The 20705-nt window shown below is 42.0% G+C and overlaps 1 protein-coding gene across 1 annotated transcript; it reads right to left on the bottom strand.

The window, feature by feature from the left end:
• Positions 1-744: 744 nt before the first annotated feature.
• MDM4 (MDM4 regulator of p53) lies at positions 745-19899 on the bottom strand. Its single transcript, XM_041422637.1, has 11 exons — positions 19863-19899; positions 16744-16849; positions 14599-14673; positions 13011-13144; positions 11610-11659; positions 7686-7747; positions 6880-6976; positions 5527-5687; positions 4531-4665; positions 3927-4007; positions 745-2525 (listed from the first exon to the last, which is right to left on the bottom strand). Exons 2-11 carry the CDS (start codon positions 16816-16818, stop codon positions 1983-1985), a joined length of 1413 nt encoding a protein of 470 aa, XP_041278571.1. The 5' UTR covers positions 16819-16849; positions 19863-19899; the 3' UTR covers positions 745-1982.
• Between the last annotated feature and the right edge of the window lie 806 nt (positions 19900-20705).

Below are 20705 nucleotides of genomic sequence, written 5' to 3'. Positions count from 1 at the left end.
CTTCTCCAGCCGGGAATGTGGATCCTGGGAGGAGGGAAAGTGGCAGGAGCTGGGCATGGGTGCCCTCTAGTGAGCTCTGCTTTCTGCAGGAGCAATGATCCCAAAAAACAGCTGGGAAAGGGAGAAAATTGTCACAGGGATGGGGTGGGGTGGGTGATCCCACGGGAATGTCAGAGGAAATGGGATTGGGAACGGGCTGGAGAACAAAGGGTCAAATCCAGAGGATTTACTGCTGTCATTCCTGAGGGATTTTGCAGCATTGGAAAGGGAAAAACCTGCCTGGAAAGAGGAAAAAATTCCTAAAAAGGGGGAAAAGTTTGCCTGGAAAAAGGGGAAAAAAAATCTGTCTGAAAAGAGAAAAATCTACCTGGAAAGAGGAAAAAATTCCTAAAAAGGGCGAAAAGTTTGCCTGGAAAGGGGGAAAAAAATCTGTCTGAAAAGAGAAAAATCTACCTGGAAAGAGGAAAAAAATGTATTTGAAAAGGGGACAAATCTGCCTGAAAAGTGGGAAAATGAGCTTTTAAAGGAATTATTTTATCCCTCAAAACAATGTGTTTCATTTTTAAGCCACTTTTCACTCAAAAATGAGGATTGTTTTAGCCTAAAGGATAGGTGAGGGCAGGTGGAACATCCCAAAATATCCCAAAATGGTTGGAATTGAATGCTGCTGAACAGAGGTGACACAGACTAGATTTAAATATACAAAAAAGAGAAGAAATAGAAATTAAAGAGCCCAAAAAGAACGAAAAATAGAACACTATTATTATTTTTCCATCTCATTTGTGACCTGAGAGGTGTGGATTAAAAACTTGGATTTATTTCCCATCTGCGAGCAAGGAATTCTTCACCCTGCCGACCTTAAACAATAAAAAAACTAGGAATAAAGTTCTTTTTCTTCTCTCCAAAACAAATCCCCTGCCCTCCAACCATAAATATTTATTTCTGTTTTTAACTCTCGGCTCCAAAGGAATTGCACAAGTCAGGATTTATGGAAAAAAACCACAGGTTTCAATTTTTCCCAAATCTGCTGTTCTTGGTCAGGAGAAAGAATCCCAAGGGATAAAATCGGGCTGAAGATGGGAAATTGGGAAAATTTCCAAGCTGGGTTTTGATCTCGAGGTGATTTCCATGGAAAAGTGGATTCTGTAGAGGATTCTTGGTGGGTTTAAATCTTGGTACTCTTTGGTTTCACTGGCTGAGCTCTGGAATTGGGGTTTGAGTGCAAACATCTTTATTTTGGGGTTATTTTAGGGGCAGAAGGTCCTGCTATCCCATAAAGATCCCGATGACCATCTTGATCCTCCAGACCAAGCTCTGGAATTGGGGTTTTTGTGCAAAAAAACCTATTTTTGGGGTAATTTTACTTGAAGGTCCTGCTAGGCCAGGAAGATCCCAAGGGCCATCCTGATCTCCTTCCTGCACACACTGAAATTGGGATTTGAGTGCAGAAATCCTCTTTTTGGGATTATTTTAGGGTTAGAAGATCCTGCCACCCCACGAAGATCCTGATGACCATCATGATCTCCTTCCTGCACACACCATAATGGGAGTTTGAGTGCAAAAATCCAAATTTTGGGGTTATTTTATGAAGATCCTGATGACCATCTTGATCTCCTTCCTGCACACACTGTAATAGAGGTTTGAGTGCAAAAATCCAAATTTTGGGGTTATTTTATGAAGATCCTGATGACCATCTTGATCTCCTTCCTGCACACACTGTAATAGAGGTTCGAGTGCAAAAATCCAGATTTTGGGTTTACTTTAGAGGCAGAAAGCCTCCCTACCCCATGAAGATCCTGATGACCATCGTGATCTCCTTCCTGCACACACTGTAATAGAGGTTTGAGTGCAAAAATCCAAATTTTGGGGTTATTTTATGAAGATCCTGATGACCATCTTGATCTCCTTCCTGCACACACCGTAATAGAGGTTCGAGTGCAAAAATCCAGATTTTGGGTTTACTTTAGAGGCAGAAAGCCTCCCTACCCCATGAAGATCCTGATGACCATCTTGATCTCCTTCCTGCACACGGGACACGGCGATCTCTTCTTCTTCAGCATCCTGGCACACCTGAAGCAGGCCACCAGGTGAGCAGTCCTTCCGTGGACAATATTCCCATCCCGAGGCCTGTGCTGGCACAGGAAGCAGGGATTCAGCAGGGTTTTGATGCTCTCCAAAGATTCCATCTCCTCCTCTTTGTTCAGCTTGGCAAAATCCCGATTTTTCCCCTCCCGCGCCAAATCCAAGGACTCGATGGAGCTGCTGGGATCCACGTGGGGTCTGTTTTCTCCCAGGAAAAGATGTTTGGGTTGGCCAGCCGGGGCTGAGATCGTCCTCCTGCAGTCTGGGACGTCAATCCCTTCATCCTGCTCCTGGTTTTCCATGGAATTGATGTTGGAAAGGGACAGGGAGTGGGGCAGTTTGGGGCAGTCCCGGTACCAGTCCTTGCGCAGGGCCCAGCAGCGGAAGCAGTACCTTTTGCCTGGAGAGTTGAATTTCCTGCACTTGGAGCATTGCCAGCAATCCTGAGGGATTTAAGGCAAAAATTCCAGCAAAAAATCAATTTGTTTTTTGGGTATTCCTCATATTTGCCGTGTGGGGAAAGCAGCAAGTAAGCCTCGTTAAAAAAAAATTATTTATGAGTGATTTGTAAGCTGGAAAATCAACATTTTGTGGCTTGGGATTGATTCATCCCAGATCTGTCCCTCACTAATTCCTCTCCTTCCTCTCTCCCAGCCCTCTGGAAGAATCCAAGTTGGGGCAGTTTATTTTTATTTAATTTCAAGAGAATTTTCAATATTTTGCTCAAAATTTAAGAGGCAAGCTCCTGGAATTTGGCAGGAATTTTTGCAGGCTCACCCATCACTTACCAGCTGTTGAATCTGCACAATTAACGGATTTATTAATTCATTATCTCACAGAAAAGGGCAGGAGCTGCACAAGTGCAGAACCAGGACTCAGCTGTCCAAAGCCACGGACATCCCCATTTATTCCAGGCTGGAAAATTCTGCTAAGAACCATTAAAATTCTGCTAAAACCATTAAAATTCTCCTAAAAATCACTAGAATTCTGAGTTTTTGAGTGATTATAAAGTGCTGCTTGAGATTTCCAGGTCCCTTCCAAGGACAACCCTCCAGATTTCCATCCAGAGGACAACATGGAATTAAAATCTTATTAAACCATGCCTGGGTATCAACATAACTACACCCACTTTTCTTTTTGAAAATCCACAAGAAAATCAGCTTTTCCCACCCCAAAACCAGCAGCAGATGTGGGATGAGCCCTTGCAGCCCCAGGTGATCCCAAAGAATTCCCACCTCAGAAGCAGCCTCTGTGTCCGTGTCATCACTCAGGCACTGGGAATCCTCCAGCTCATCCAAGCACACATCCTCAGGCACCTGGAATTCCAGGAAAGCATTATCAGAGGGTGGGAATGTTGGAATATTCCCTATTTATCGTTTTCCTGGTGCTGCACACCCAATTACAGGATTATAGCATCACCCTGTTTATTAAATCACTTCTAAATGTGAATTAAAAACCATTTTTGCAGTGGTTCTTTTGAAGAATATTGGTAACTTTTGCTGGTTTACCATGATCAGATTCTCCTCTTTGAGTCTTTAGCTGGACTCAATTTTTAAAAGCCTTTTCCAAAATTAATTCCATGATTTTTGATTCATAACTTGTGCAGGTATTGGTTAGAAACCCACTTAAGTCACTGCAAGGAGTTTAATTCATTTTCAATTGATTTTATGCCTTGAAAAATTGAATTTAAACCAAAACCCAAGCAGGAAAACCATCAAACACATGAGGAATGGGACACTTTTCTTTTTGAAAACCCACAAGAAAATCAGCTTTTCCCACCCCAAAACCAGCAGCAGATGTGGGATGAGCCCTTGCAGCCCCAGGTGATCCCAAAGAATTCCCACCTCAGAAGCAGCCTCTGTGTCCGTGTCATCACTCAGGCACTGGGAATCCTCCAGCTCATCCAAGCACACATCCTCAGGCACCTGGAATTCCAGGAAAGCATTATCAGAGGGTGGGAATGTTGGAATATTCCCTATTTATCGTTTTCCTGGTGCTGCACACCCAATTACAGGATTATAGCATCACCCTGTTTATTAAATCACTTCTAAATGTGAATTAAAAACCATTTTTGCAGTGGTTCTTTTGAAGAATATTGGTAACTTTTGCTGGTTTACCATGATCAGATTCTCCTCTTTGAGTCTTTAGCTGGACTCAATTTTTAAAAGCCTTTTCCAAAATTAATTCCATGATTTTTGATTCATAACTTGTGCAGGTATTGGTTAGAAACCCACTTAAGTCACTGCAAGGAGTTTAATTCATTTTCAATTGATTTTATGCCTTGAAAAATTGAATTTAAACCAAAACCCAAGCAGGAAAACCATCAAACACATGAGGAATGGTGACAGCCTTTTCTAAACAGGATTTAGCCTCTGGATGGGAACAGATCCAGCCTTTCCAAGGGCAGCATGGGATGGATTAAACCAGAGAAAAATGTGCCAGAGGTACCTTGGTGTCACCTTCTGTGACCTCCTCACAGTCCAGCACTTCCACCTTGAGCCCAGCAGTGCTCTGGTCCAGGGGACACTCGTTGAGGAACCACAGGTCATCAGTGGTGTCTGAAACTATGGCAGTGTCAATGTCCTGAGGGGCAAAAAGCAGGAAAAATCATTTAGGAGAACTCCACATCCAGCACTGTTCCATTTTCCTCTCCAAAACCTCCAAAGCCCTGGGCACCTCACTGCCCTCAGACACACCTTTTGAAAATTTCTGCCTCTAAGGCCCCCCTTTTCCCACCTCACTGGTTTTCATTTTTAAAATTTTCACCTCACAGATTCCCTTTTTTCCAATTTCCACCTCACAAGTTCCCCATTTTCCCAATTTCCCCCTCACAGGCTCCCCCTTTTCCCAACTTTTTCCCAATTTCCACCTCACAATTTCCCTCTTTCCCCCTCACCAACTCAGTTTTTCCCAATTTCCACCTCAGAGGCTGCCATTTTCCTAATTTCCCCCTCACATGCTTCTCTTTTCCCAATTTCTCCCTTACAGGCCCCCCTTTTCCCAATTCCCACCTCACAGGTTTCCATTTTCAAAATTTTCACCTCACAGATTCCCTTTTCTCCATTTTCCATCTCAAAAGTTTCTCTCTTCCCAATTTCCACCTCACCATCTCCCCTCTTCCCAACCTTTTCCTAATTTCCACCTCACCATCTCCCCTTTTTCCAACTTCCACCTCTTCCAGCTCAGCCACCACCCTGCAATGTTCACCCCAATAAAAAAAAGGAAAACTCCTGAAATCCAGGCACCTCTGAGGGCTTTAAAAAAGAGTTTGGTCGATTAAAAACCCTAAAATTCACCAACCACCCAATGGGAAAGGCCCGGAGTGGGAAAAAGGCTGAAAATCCTGGAGTGGGAAGGGGAAAGAGAGAAAAAAAACTAGAATATTTGATTTCCTTGGAAGCCAAAAGAGGAGAGGAAGAGGACACAAGGCCCCTTTTTACACACCTGGTTAGTCTGAATATCCGTGGATCCATTACTCCTGGATTTGTAATTGCTTCTGAGATTCCCCAAAAACCACCACGGCAGCCCAGCCACATCCCATTCCTCAAAAACCAGGTCCAGCTTGGGCTTTTTGCTTTTGGAGAGGTTTTCTATCAAATCACTGTCTGGAAGAGCCAAGCACAGTCCAAGTCATTGGGTAAGAGACACCAGCAGAGAAAAAAATGGGGCTGAAATCTGATTTTCTTTTACTTTGTGCATCAAGCTGAGAGCTCTGGGGTTTGGATGTCCCATCTGGTAAAAATCCATGCACAAGTCAGGAACATCCCAGTGTCCCCAGTGCCCCTGCACTGGGATAGGCTGGGTTTAATTTCAAGTTTCACCACAGAAACACAAACATTTCCCCAGCCAGCCCCGAGGGGATTTCTGCAGTGATTTAAAATGCAGAAAGGATCAGTTGGAATTCAGGTGGCAGCTCCTGAATTCCCAAGAAGTGGGATCCATCGTGCCCATGCTCCAGCCTGGGATCCCAAACTGAGCACTCTGCATTCCAGGATCACCTTGGATCTCCCTCCCTCCCTCCAGTGCCTGCAGTTTCCAAGGCACAGCCAAGACTGGTTGGTAAATCCAGGTAATTTTACAAGGGTTTCCAAGGCTGGTTTGGAAATCCAGGGAATTTTACAAGGTTTTCCAAGGCTGGTTTGTAAATCCAGGGAATTTTACAAGGTTTTCCAAGGCTGGTTTGTAAATTCAGGGGATTTCCAGCTTTCCTATTTGAGCCGGAAACAAGGAGCTGCTTTTCCAACTGAGATTCCTTCATACAAGAGAACAGTAAGTGGAAAAATAGGAAAATTGCTCCCAAAACTTCTGAAATCTCCATGTGTGGCCCAGTAAAAAAAAAATCCCATAGGGAAAATGTCAAAATATGACAGATCCACCCAAAAATCCCCATTTTTGTTCAGTTCCCTGCTTGGTTTGCAGGGAACGACTGCAGCCAGCCCAGGCTGGGTTCTGTGAGCTCAGGAGCCTCCCTTGGGAAGGGGGATGGATCCAAAGATCATTCCAGCATTTAAAACACCCTCCAGCAAGGTCTGGAAGATTTTTTTTCTCATGGCATTGCTCAATGAGAGATGGGATTTTGGGGCTTAACCTGTCACTGCATTCAGAGCATTTATTTATGACCAGAAATTAAGAAAATACCTGTGGTGAACTCTGTAATTTCTCAGTCTTCAGCACCAAGATTTTAAATGATAATGTTTCAAACCAGGGCTTTTTTGAGTCCCTCCTCCAGAATTTTGCTGCTGTGTCCCACACAGGTGGTTTGTAAGTGCTGTGATAATGCAGAAATTTGTCCCTCACCTTCACAAGTGTCACATTTGGACTCTGAGGTAGCAGGAGCTGAGGTTTTGCTGTCACCCTCCAGGATCCCAGAGTCAGATCCTTCCTCCTGGCTGAGCTGCAGGAAGGAAAATCCAGGAATGAGCCCAGCAGAGCTTGCAGGGACAAGGGGATGCAGCACTTCCATCCCCAGGCACCAGCTGCAGGATGAGACCAAGCAGGTAGGAAGAGGAAATAATTCAGAATAAAAACTACAAACTATTTCTCTTTAAAGCCTCTGGAATCAGCACGAACAACCAAGGAAAAATCTTCAGCTTGGCAAAAATCCTAAAGTTGGTGTTTTCCATGCATTAAAAGTTGATTTTGTGGCTCTGACACCTCCCAGCCTTCACCCCAAACCACACCCGGAAAAAGCTTTGGAAGCGCCAAGATTTTTCCTAGGTTTTCACCTCTGCCTGAAAAGCTGCTGGAAACAAATCCTAACTAGGCACAGTGAATTATTTATTTGGCAATTCCTAGTGGGAGAAAAGAGGGGGAAAAGCAGGAAAACAGGGCTGGAGAAGCTGAGGCCTGGAAGTGCTGCACCCCAGAAGAACGCGCTCAGAGACTGGCACTCTGTCACGAGGAGAACAGAGAAGGGTGGCTCTGTCCCTGCTCTGTGGATTCCAGAACTTTTTCATTTTTTGGAGGGGATTTTTCTCTCAGGAAAAAAAAGGTGAGGAGCAGCACAACAACAACAACAAAAAGTTCTGGCAGTCCACCATGCAGAGGTACAGAGAAGGGGCGGCTCTGTACAAAAAAAGAACCCACTGGGCAGTGGGGTTTACCTGCAGCTGGTCTGGGCTGGGCTTAGCGACGCTCTGCTCCTTTGGGAGAGTCTGTGCAGCATCTGCAGATGGCAGGCAAAACACAAGGAAAAGCCTTCCCTGGAAATTCCCACTCTCACAGCACGCAGGGCTCGGGGCAAGCAACCAACCAGGCAGGCTTGGCAGACCTGGGCACTCCTGCAGGGAAAGGCTGGGCTGCTCAGGGGGGACCCGGGCATTTTGGGGAGAAGCGGCTGGGGGGAAATGCAGAGTATTCTTCCCAAAGGGAAAAAGCATTCTTCTTGCTACAGCTAAATTCAGAATACTCTTCCCAAAGGGAAAAACAATTATTTTTGCTATAGCCATCCCAAATTCAGAATATTCTTCATACTGGAAAAAAGTATTCTTCTTGCTACAGCTAAATTCAGAATACTCTTCCCAAAGGGAAAAAGTATTCTTCTTGCTGCAGCCAAACTTCTTCCCAAAGGGAAAAACAATTATTTTTGCTATAGCCATCCCAAATTCAGAATATTCTTCCCAAAGGAAAAAAGTATTCTTCTTGCTGCAGCTAAATTCAGAATATTCTTCCTAAAGGGAAAAAGTATTCTTCTTCCTACAGCTAAATTCAGAATACTCTTCCCAAAGGGAAAAGTTATTCTTATTCCTACAGCCATCCCAAATTCAGAATGTTCTTCCCAAAGGGAAAAATGATTTTTTGCTACAGCCATCCCAAATTCAGAATACTCTTCCCTAAGGGAAAAATAATTCTTTTTGCTATAGCCAAATTCAGAATGTTCTTCCCAAAGGGAAAAATTATTCTTTTCCCTACAGTCAGCTCAAATTCAGAATGTTCTTCCCAAAGGGAAAAATTATTTTTTGCTACAGTCAGCTCAAATTCAGAATATTCTTCCTAAAGGGAAAAGTTATTATTCCTACAGCCAAATTCAGAATATTCTCAAAAGGAAAAATTATTATTTGTATGTTGAATTGTTCCTGAGGTTCCCTAAAAACCACCAGGGCTTTGTGTGATTTTCCCTGGAGTTTCCAAGGCTCTTTTTTACATCCAGGGAATTTCCCCAATCCCATTTCAGCTGGAAACACCCACGTTTACAAGGAGCTGCTTTTCCAACTGAGAAAAGAGAATAAAAAATGGAAAAACAGGAAAATTGCGGTTTTGTGTGATTTTCCCTGGAGTTGCCAAGGCTCTTTTGTACATCCAGGGAATTTCCCTAATTCCATTTCAGCTGGAAACACCCACGTTTCACAAGGAGCTGCTTTTCCAACTGAGAAAAGAGAATAAAAAATGGAAAAACAGGAAAATTGCTCCAAAAACTTCTGAAATCTCCATGAGTGACCCAGCAAGAAATCCCACGGGGGAAATGTTTAAATATGACAGATCCACCCAAAAAAAAAAAAAAAAAAAAAACCAAACATTTGAGTTCAGTTCCCTGCTGGGTTTGCAGGGAATGGCTGCAAAGCCATTCCTCAAACACCAGGATTGCACAGGGAATCCAGCCTGGAAGGTGAACAGGAATTTTTTGGGAATTTCTGAGGATTTCTTGCTCTTCTTGAAGGGTTTGGGCTTGAGGATAAAGAGCAAAGAAGGGAAAATTCCATGCACAGGCCTGGACACAGCTGGATCCAGCTGCTCCCAAGAGTTAATTAAAAGGCCGAGCTAAATTAACAAGAATCCAATTAACAGGAATCTTTCTGAGCCTGGCTTTGAGCAGAGAGAACAAAAGATGCCAGGCTGGCTCCTGCCTGCTCCCCTTCCCATGGAACAGGAAAATTCCCTTTGGATGAGGCTGAATCCCACCAGGAATCACACCTGGATAGGGAAGGTCTGAAAATGGCAGAAAATTCCACCTAAAAATGGCCTTTAAATGGAGCAAAATTCAGAAGTTCCTGGGTTTTTTAATTCCTTTCATCACCTTCCAGCTGCTGGGGTTTAATCCCTGATGGAAAACAGGAGCCTGGGCTCTGCAGGGAGATGGGAACAGGGAGAAATCCTTCAAAAATCTGATTTTTAGAGAGTGAAAATACTCCAGGTGATGGAAGGCTTCCTTCTGGGGCTGGTAAATTCCATAAAAACCAGCCTGAAGGGAGGGATTCCTAAATGCAGCCTGGGGGAGTCAGACTGGGGAAAAGTGGGCAGGGAAAGGGGGAAAGTTAGAAAAGGGGAAAAAATAGAAAAGGGGGAAAGAATTAGAAAAGGGGGAAAAAATTAAAAAAGGGGGAAAGAATTAGAAAAGAAAGGGAGGGGGAAATCAGAAAAGACAAGGGGGGAAATTAATAAAGGGGGAAAAATTAGTCAAGAAAAGGGGGAAAATCATACAAGAAAATGGGAAAAATCAGGGAAGAATGGGGTGGGAATTATAAAAAGGGGGGAAAATTGACTAGGAGGAAAATTAGGCGAGAAGGGGGGGAAATTAGAAAAGGAAGGGAGAAACATTAGACAAGGAAGAGGAGGAAAATTAACCAAATCCAGTCATTCCTGTGCTGGGCTGGAGGCAAGCAAACAGCTGGAAAAGGAGGAAAAGAGCTGGAAAAGGAAGGAAAAGAGCTGGAAAAGGAAGGAAAATGGGAGGGAAGAAGGAAAAGAGGTGGGAAATTAAGGAAAATGGGAGGGAAAAAAGAAGGAAAAGGGGAGGGAAAAGAGAAGGAAAAGGGGAGGGGGAAAAAGAAGGAAAAGGGGAGGGGGAAAAAGAAGGAAAAGGGGAGGGGAAAGAGAAGGAAAAGGGGAGGGGAAAGAGAAGGAAAAGGGGAGGGGGAAAAGAAGGAAAAGGGGAGGGGAAAGAAGGAAAAGGGGAGGGGAAAGAGAAGGAAAAGGGCAGGGAAAAAGAAGGAAAAGGGGAGGGGAAAAGAGAAGGAAAAGAGCCTGAGGCTCCCTCCCTGTGCACTCCCAGGTCTGGGCTGCCAAGCCTGGTTGGTTTGGGTCTCACTCACACTCAGGCAGGTCTAACTCAGCCCTAGGACAGCTTTTCCTGAGCCAGGCTTAACGTGAGGCCAGGGCTGGCCCAGGAGCAGCCTGGGTGGCAGGAAAAGGCAGCAATCCTCAGCTCTCCACACACACAGCTTGGTTTGGGAGCAGGGAGCAGCACTCACACAATCTTCCTACAGGTAGAGTCCAAATAGAATTGAAAAGATTCTTCTGGAAAATAAATCCAAATGGAAAAAAAAGACTCTTCTGTAAAAAAAATCCAAGGCAGAAACGGCCACGTTTTAAATTTTAATTTAATTTTTTTTCCACACGTGCCTGAGCCCTCCTAAAGGTTTAAATCCATTTTATCTGGTTAAAAAATGGGAAATGTGGAACAAAATTCCACAGCTGTGGAACAAATCCCTTTTATCTGTTTAAAAAATGGGAAATGTGGCACAAAATTCCACAGCTGGGGATTAAATCCATGGGTTTTGTTTTAAAAAATGGGAAATGTGGCACAAAATTCACCTGCTCTGCCAGTGGAGTTGATTTTTTTCCCAGTTCTACACCAAGAACTGGTTTCAAAGAAGCCACCCCAGCTCAGATTAATTTGAGAATAAATTTCCATTTTGATGGAGTTTAATTGAATTTCTCCCATGAGCTGGGGAAGCTGCAAGGTTCAAGGTTAAAGCCTTGCAGAATTTTTAGCAAAGTAATCAAAATATAAAATGAGGTGAGAGCAAGAAATTGCAGCTATGAATCTGAAAAAACATCAAAATATTAATTCCAGTCAAGGATGGGATTTTAGGATTCAGCTTTGACCCAAATTTGGGGTTTTTTGGCACCACTCAGACAGCTCCTGGCACACAGAAAAGACACAAACTCCGAGAGATTTGCTTGGCAAAGTTTTTCAGAGAAGTTTATTCCTCCTGCAGCGCCAGGATTTGGCATTTTCCTGGATTTTTTTGTGGTTTTTTTGGTACTTACCAGGTCAGAGCAACATTTATGGAACAGGACCAACCTACCTGGGAGGGCTGCAGGGCTCAGGTTCCTCTTCAGCATCTCGTACACGGGGCTGGGGAGGGCCAAAAATCCCCTTTTAGTGGCCAGAAAGAGCCCAAAAATCCCAAAACCATTTGGTCTCACATGGATTTAATTATAAAAATTCTTAGGGAGTTGATTTTCCCACAGATCTCAGAAATCAGGGAGGTTCTTTTTCTAGAGACCTCAAAAAAAAGGGGGTTTTTACTAGAGAGACCCCAAAAAATGGGGTTTTTTCCTAGAAGGATCCCAAAAACCATAGGGAATTTCTCCCTAAAGCCCAAAAAAACCAGAATTTTTTTCTAGAGAGGTCCCAAAACCACATGGAATTTTTCCCTAGAGACCCCAAAATCACAGTGGATTTTTTCCTAGAGAAATCTCAAAAACCACTGAGGTTTTTTTCCTAGAAAGCCCCAAAAAACCCAGAGGGAATTTTTCCCTAGAGATCCCAAAAAACAGTGAATTTTTTTCCTAGAGAGACCTAAAAAACCAGTGGGTTTTTAAACTAGAGGGACCCCAGAAACCACTGGTTGTGGGGTTTTTTTGAGGTCGTTAGCTTTTTTCTAGAAATCCTAAAAATCACAGTGATTTGCCTTTTCTAGAGAGGAATGGGGATCTTTTTTCACTTTCCAGATAAAAATGGAACATTTTTTCAGCTTTTCCAGGTAAAAATGGGAAATTATTCTCAGCATTTTCAGATAAAAATGGCAATCTTCTTCAGATTTTCTGGATAAAAATGGTAACTCTCCCCCAGACTTTCCAGATAAAAATGGAAAATTTTTTCAGCTTATCCAGGTAAAAATGGGAAATTATTCTCAGCATTTTCAGATAAAAATGGCAATCTTCTTCAGATTTTCTGGATAAAAATGGTAACTCTCCCCCAGATTTTCTGGATCAAAAGGGCAGGTTTCCCCCCAGATTTTCTGGATAAAAACATGAACTTTTTCAGCTTTTCCAGATGAAAATGGGTCATTTTTTCAGATTTTCTAGATAAAAATAGGAAGCTTTTCCAGATAAAAACTGGGGAAATTTCAGGTTTTTTGTCCAGATAAAAGCTGCTAATTTTTTCAGATTTTCTGGATAAAAACAGGTACCTTTTCCAGCTAAAAATGTCTTTTTTTTTTTCAGCCTTTCCAGCTAAAAATTGGGGTTTTTTTAGATTTTCCATTTTTTTATCCAGATAAAAGCTGCTAATATTTTCAGATTTTCTGGATAAAAACAGATAGCTTTTCCAGCTAAAAATGTGATTTTTTTTTCAGCCTTTCCAGCTAAAAATTGGGGTTTTTTTAGATTTTCCAGATAAAAACAGGGTGTTTTTTAGATTTTTCAGATAAAAATTGTTATTTTTTCAGCTTTTCTGGATAACAATGGGATTTTTTCCCTACCTGGGGTCCTTGACAGAGAAGCTCTGCAGTCCCAGCAGCTCTCCCAGCTGATCTCCCCCGCAGTGCACCAGGTGCTGCTGCCTCTTGTCGTAGAGCTGCCGGGCCATGATGTACTGGCCCAGGAAATGCATCACCTGTGGGCAAGGTTCACAGCTGCCACATGTGCCTGGGGGTTTGGATTCTGTTCATCCATCTTCCTCCCTGATCCTCCCACCAGGAGATCTCTGCTGTTCATGGACCGTTAATTATTAATTATTAATTATCTTCTGTCCATGGCCAGGGAGTGTCCCTGCAGGGCTGATCAAATTCCAGCATCCCACTGGGAGATGCTCTGCCCAGGGGAGGAACCCAGGACATTCCCTCAGGTGCCAAAATCCTGGGAATTCCTGGGATTTGGGATATCCTGCAGGTTGGGATGGTGGGAGGGGAATTAGATGGGATTTTGGGGGTGGCAGATATGGGGGGGTTGTGTTGGAGTAAAGTTTTGGGGTTGAGGTGGAGGATGGAAATGTCCTGGTTCAAATGGGGTTATCCCAGTTCAAAATGGGACTATCCCAGTGACCCCAAAGTGTCTCCAGAAAGTCCCCAAAAAGTGACCAAGCGTCCCCAAAGTGACCCTGAAGTCTTCTCAAAAACTGACCCTGAAATGTCCTCAAAGTGTTCCCAGGAAATGACCCTGAAGTGTCCCCAAAGTACCTTCAAAGTGTCCTCAAAATGACCCCCAAGTGCCCTCAAAAAGTGACCCCAAAGTGCCCCTGAAGTGTCCTCAAAAAGTGACCTCAAATGTCCCTACAGTGTCTCTAAAAACTGACCCTGAAGTGGCCCTGAAGTGACCCCACAGTGATCCTGAAGTGCCCCCAAAATGACCCTGAAATGTCACCAAGAAGTGACCCCAAAGTTCCCCCAAAAAGTGACCCCAAAGTACCTTCAGAATGACCCCAAAGTGCCCATGAAGTGCCCCTGAAGTGTCCACAAAAAGTGACCTCAAATGTCCCTAAAGTGTCTCTAAAAACTGACCCTGAAGTGGCCCTGAAATGACCCCACAGTGATCCTGAAGTGTCCTCAAAATGACCCTGAAACGTCCCCAAGAAGTGACCCCAAAGTGACCCTGAAATTCCCCCAAAAAGTGACCCCAAAGTACCTTCAGAATGACCCCAAAGTGCCCATGAAGTGCCCCTGAAGTGTCCACAAAAAGTGACCTCAAATGTCCCTACAGTGTCTCTAAAAACTGACCCTGAAGTGACCCCACAGTGACCCTGAAGTGTCCTCAAAATGACCCTGAAATGTCCCCAAGAAGTGACCCCAAAGTTCCCCCAAAAAGTGACCCCAAAGTGCCTTCAGAATGACCCTGAAGTGACCCAAAAAGTGACCCCAAAGTGCCTTCAGAATGACCCTGAAGTGACCCAAAAAGTGACCCCAAAGTGCCTTCAGAATGACCCTGAAGTGACCCAAAAAGTGCCCCCAAAGTGATCGCCAAGTGTCCCCGAAGTGTCCCCACAGGTCCATGGGAACATTTCCCAGGGAACGGAGGAGGGAATGCCCCCAGATGCCAGCTGAACCCCAGGCAGGGCCCGGAAGGTGCCCCCACCTCTTTGAGCGTGAAGGAGTCGCCCTGGGCACCCGCAGCCTGCAGGATCCTCAGCAGGGGCAGCTTGGGAACCACCTGCAAAACACAGCAGGGATCCCTGCAATTCTGGGATCACACCTGGAGCCATCCCAAAAAACCCACAGCAGAAAAAATGCACAGCAAAAGTAACCCACACCAAAACATCATCCCACTATTTATCAATATTTTCAGGCTATTTAACAAAACTATCAATATTTCCCACCATTTATCAATGCTATCAATATTTCCCTACTATTTATCAATATTTCCCCACCATTTATCAGGATTTCCCCATTATTTATCAATACTATCAATATTTTCCCACTATTTATCAATACTATCAGTATTTGCCCACCATTTCTCAATATTATCCCACCATTCATCAATACTATCAATATTTTCCCACCATTTATCAATGCTATCAATATTTCCCTACTATTTATCAATATTTCCCCACTAATTTATCAATGCTATCAATATTTCCCTACTATTTATCAATATTTCCCCACCATTTATCAGGATTTCCCCATTATTTATCAATACTATCAATATTTTCCCACCATTTATCAATGCTATCAATATTTTCCCACTATTTACCAATACTTCCCACCATTTATCAATGCTATCAATATTTCCCTACTATTTATCAATATTTCCCCACTATTTACCAATACTTCCCACCATTTATCAATACTATCAATATTTCCCCACCATTTATCAAGATTTCCCCATTATTTATCAATACTATCAATATTTTCCCCACTATTTATCAATACTATCAGTATTCCCCCACCATTTATCAATATTATTCCACCATTCATCAATACTATCAGTATTTCCCCACTCTTTATCAATACTATCAGTATTTCCCCACTCTTTATCAATATTAACAATATTTCCCCACCACTGATCAACATTTCCCCACCATTTATCAATATTATCCCATCATATCAATACTATCAGTATTTCCCCATCATTGATCAATATATTCCCATTATTTCTCAATATTATCAGTATATTCCCACTATTTATTCCTTTTTTTCTGAATTTGGCTCCATTTCCAAGCTCCTAAATTTTCCTCCAATGGAAAATCCAAATTTATTCCCACTCCCACCACATTTTCCCTGATATTGGAAGGATTTTTTTTTCCCCCCAAGAAACTGGAATTATTCCACCATTCATCAATACTATCAACATTTCCCCACTCTTTATCAATACTATCAGTATTTCCCCACTCTTTATCAATATTAACAATATTTCCCCACCACTGATCAACATTTCCCCACCATTTATCAATATTATCCCATCATTTATCAATACTATCAGTATTTCCCCACCATTGATCAATATATTTCCATTATTTCTCAATATTATCAGTATATTCCCACTATTTATTCCTTTTTTTCTGGATTTGGCTCCATTTCCAAGCTCCTAAATTTTCCTCCAATGGAAAATCCAAATTTATTCCCACTCCCACCACATTTTCCCTGATATTGGAAGGATTTTTTTTTCCCCCCAAGAAACTGGAAGTTTGAATTTTTGATTTTTTTTTTTCCAGCTGATTTTTATTGTTTGGGAATTTTTCTGCTCTGATGGTTTTTTTTATTCCAGGAAAACTCCAGGAATTTTGAATAATGGGAATATTCCAAGTCCAAATGTTCCCTAATTTACCTTAAAAAAAAAAAAAAAACAAACAAAAAACCCTGAGGATTAATTACTAAAGAAAACTAAAGAAAATTTAAATATTATAAATTTAATCAAATTAAGGTGAAAAAGCTCCAATATTTTGAAATCTAAATCCAGGATTTTTTCCTACTTCAGGAAAAAAAAAAACAAACTGTCATATTTTAAATAAAAATCCACCACTAAAAATAGCCACAATTCCTTGGGTTTATGACATTTTAAATCTATTTTTTCCCTTGAAAATATTCCTAAATCATGGATGTGAAAGAGAACAAAATCCTTGAGATAAATCCCAATTTTCTGGGAAAAATCCCAATTTTTTCAGGATAAATTCTCCAGATTTAAATATATTTTGGGTTTTATAAAAATCGTCGCTCTGAGGAGGAAATAACAGATAAATGATGGGAGGGAGGGGTAATTAGCTGATAACTAATTGATAATTACCTGATTGGCTTGGCCCAGGGTGATCCTGCAGGAATTCCCAGCTCCTGGAGTTTGGGTGGAATTTGGGAAGCTCATCCTGGCAGTGAGGAGCTGCTCAAGCACCGACCTGCAAATGGATTTGGGGTTAAAATAAGCCCTAAAATCTTATTTTTAATCGTGGCCCGGGCCCCTCCTGCTCTGTGCTGCTCCGGGATGGGGAGGGGAAAAAAGGAGAAAACAAAAAAAAGGAAAAGTATTTGGGAAGGGTTGATTCAAGCACATCAAAAATTCAAATCTCTAAATTATAATTCAAATTATGACAGCTTTAATCCCTTCCCCAGTTCATATTTCCCTCAATTTTAACCGATTTCTGAGGGAAAAAATTAAAATATTGCCCAGAATCAACTTTAAAATGAGCTGGACAGGGTAGAGTCAAACTTTTTAAATTTATGAGGAGCATTGACACTGACCTGGAATAATTCCAATTATAACAGCTTTAATCCCTTCCCCAGTTCATATTTCCCTAAATTTTAACTGATTTCTGAGGGGAAAAAATGAAAATATTGCCCAGAATCAACTTTAAAATGAGCTGGACAGGGTAGTCTTTCCCAGTTCATATTTCCCTAAATTTTAACCAATTTCTGAAGGAAAAAAATGAAAGTATTGACCACAAACAACTTTAAAATGAGCTATACATGGCTGATTCAAACTTATCAAATATTTAAATTTGTGAGGAGCATCACCAGTGACCTGGAAAAATTCAAATTATAACAGCTTTAATCCCTTCCCCAGCTCATATTTCCCTAAATTTTAACCAATTTCTGAGGGGAAAAAATGAAAATATTGCCCACAAACCCCTTTAAAATGAGCTGGGCAGGGCTGATTCAAACTTATCAAATATTTAAATTTGTGAGGAACATCGACACTGACCTGGAATAATTCAAATTATAACAGCTTTAATCCCTTCTCAGCTCATATTTCCCTAATTTTTAACCAATTTCTGAGGGGAAAAAATGAAAATATTGCCCACAAACCCCTTTAAAATGAGCTGGACTTACCGACCTTGACTCTTTCTGCCTGGCAGGAATATCCTGGGATTATTTTCCCGGGATTTTGCTGCGGGATAACTCCCGAGGATGCTCCCGGAGTTTTTCTAAAATTGGCTTTTTTCAAACCTCGCCCGAGGGAGGGACCGAAAGTGGCCGATAACGGCTGGGCTGGGCTGAAAATCAGCCCGAAAAAAGGGAAAAAATTCGGATTTCTTCTCCCTCCCCTTTCCCGGAAAGAAATTCAAGGCTGAGGGAGATGAATTTTAACCTTTTCAGCGCTGATTTTATCGCTCAAAACCTCCGGGTTTTGCAGAGAATTTTTTTTTTTTTAGGTAGTTTGCTTCTCGTTAATATTTGTATTTGATCAGGAATTAATTTTGGCGTTAATTAAGGTTTTGTTCACGAGTTTTAGAATATTTCCAGGGGAAAATAGAAAGAAATTTCGGGGTATAGCCCCATTGAAAAGCTGCCACGTGGTGGAAATTCCTAAAAAAAAAAAAGGAATTTCGTGCTCTGCCAGCTCAGGAATTTGGGGAATTTCAAATCCCGATTTTGGGATATTTCCAATCCCAAATTTGGGATAATTTCACCTCCCGACCCTCATCCAGAAATGGATTTCCGGGGATTTTTAGGTGCTGAAAATCTCGAGAGGAAATGGTGAATCACCCCCGAGTCATGAGCTGAGCAAATTTTCCACTCCAAAATTTCACCCCAGCCAGGGGAAAGATTCATTTGCCTCTTTTATGACTAAAAAAAAAAAAAAAATGCCTTTTTTATGACTAAAACTTCCTTTTTGAGCCACCAAAAACTCCCCGAGAAACCGCAGCTTTTTTAAAACTAAAAAGTTCAAGTGGCTGAAAAATCAAATTAAAATTTATTCAAGCTTTGATGGGTTTTTTAAGGTCTAAATTGAAGGAAAAAATTAGGTTTTAAAATTGTTTAAAGCAGAAACAGAGCAGGGGTTGGGGCTCAGGTGACAGCGATTTTTCCAGCTTTCAAATAAAGTAAAATATTGAAAATAAATTTGGGATTTTAGGTAATTTTAGGTAAAACAGCCCCGAAGGGGAGGATTTAAACAGGCACTGATGCAATCAAGTCACTGATTAATTAAGTTTGTCCTTGAGGGGTTTCACACCTTAAATTTAGCCCTCTTAATTAACAATATATTTTCAAAAATTCTGATTTATACCTGAGTTTTGTGGCCGGCACGATTCATCTGGAATTTTAGGCGAATTTTGGGAATTTTGCCCCAAAAAATGCCATCCAAACCTTGGGTAAATAAAAGATAAGAAATCGAAAAGAAAAAAAAAAAACGTTGTGCAACTGCTCCTTTGGTTGTGAAGTGTTGTGAAAGAGGGAGGAAAACCAAAGGTGAGCAATTAAAATGACAAAAAAAGCGAATTTCCCTGCAAATCTCCCTAAATCCCCGCAGGAATTTGGGATAAGGAAACACTTCCACCACCCTGAATGTTCCTGGTTTGTGTTTGTTTTTATTTTAGGAGGAAAAATTTGGCTTTTTTGGGGGTTTTCCCACAATAGTTGAGGCAGTTTAACCAAATAAAACAAGAATTTTTATTTAAAAAGTGGGATCAATCAATCCCTCAGCTCGCGTTTATGGGGTGAAATCCTGGAAAAATGGAATTCCAGAGCGGTCTGGGATGGAAAAAAAACTAAAAATTCATCCCATTCCACGGCCAGCGACATCTTCCACAATGCCAGGTTTGTCCAAGCTGCCACGGATTCTCTGGGAATTCCATCCCGGGGAAGGATTCATTCCCAAAATCGCGATTTATTCCCAAAACTCCTGTGTGAGCCTGCAGCCATTCCCCCTTCTCCTGTCCCTCCAGGCCTTTGGGAACATTCCCCATCCATCTTTCTCGCCCGGTTCACAATTCAACCACCCCGAAGCTTTCATTTTCCAGGCGGGACAATCGCAATAATCTCAGAATTTGCCGGGAAGAGATAAAAATTCCCGGACGCTGCTCAGGCCCCTCCCGCCGGCACCGCCTCCCGCCCCCCCTCAGCCGCCTCGCCGCCCCCTCAGCGCTGCGCCCCCGGGGGTCCCCGCGGTCCCCTCAGCGCCGTGCTCACCCTACAGCCGCTCCATGGGCTCCGGGCAGGGGGTCGGGGAGGGGAAGGAGCCCCTACACCCCCCGAGGGCTCCGCGCCTCCATTTTAGCGGGGTCCGGGCCGCCGCTTCCCCTCACGGCCAACATGGCGGCGGGGCCATAGAGCGGAGAGGGATGTGCGGCTGGAAGGGACGTGGTGGGGCAGTAGGTGTGTGGCGCTCCCTAGCGGGTTGGAGGACCAGGGCGGTGCGTCCTCTCAGCCCTCGTGGAAAACATTGAAATAAAAAATAAATTAAAAGAAATAAAATAAATAAATAAATAAAATTAATTTATATAAATTATATAAAAGTGTATCAATTTATATAAACTCTTAAACTTAGTGTGCGTCCTCTCAGCCCTCGGGGAAAGCATTGAAATAAAAATAAATAAAAATAAATAAAAATCAAACTGAAAACTAACTAAATAAAGTATATAAACGTATATAAACTATTAAACTTGTATAAACTTCAATACTTTATTTATTTATAAATCGAAATAAAAATAAATATAAATAAATCATTTAAAATTTTAACTTGGAAAAATATTTTTTCAAAAACAACAATAAAGGCATAAAATAATACTAAACTACAAATACACAATACATATTATGTATTATATAATACCTTATGCAATATAACAACTTCTAATAAATAAAACCAATAATTAGTGATAAACATTAATGAAAATAACAAGAAATGCCTGGAAAAACAGAACACTATCTCATTTCAATTCATATTCATTTAAAACCCCACACTTTCCTGCTCCAGTCACCCTGCCTTGTCACAGGCGCGGAGTGAATTCTTTCCAGAGCTCCCTTCCAAGCTGG

This window comes from Onychostruthus taczanowskii, unplaced genomic scaffold, assembly GCF_017590055.1.
Source record: "Onychostruthus taczanowskii isolate IOZ18803 unplaced genomic scaffold, ASM1759005v1 scaffold74, whole genome shotgun sequence".
In the NCBI taxonomy this organism is placed as follows: domain Eukaryota; kingdom Metazoa; phylum Chordata; class Aves; order Passeriformes; family Passeridae; genus Onychostruthus; species Onychostruthus taczanowskii.
This window is presented reverse-complemented; position numbering and strand designations above follow the sequence as displayed.

Coding starts and splice junctions, on each gene's coding strand:
- MDM4 (XM_041422637.1), bottom strand. CDS start 16,818: ATGAGCTTCCCAAATTCCACCCAAACTCCAGGAGCTGGGAATTCCTGC. Junction 13,145..14,598: donor ACTCCTTCACGCTCAAAGAG/GTGGGGGCACCT, acceptor CCTTGCCCACAG/GTGATGCATTTCCTGGGCCA. Junction 4,008..4,530: donor TCACAGAAGGTGACACCAAG/GTACCTCTGGCA, acceptor CTGGAATTCCAG/GTGCCTGAGGATGTGTGCTT.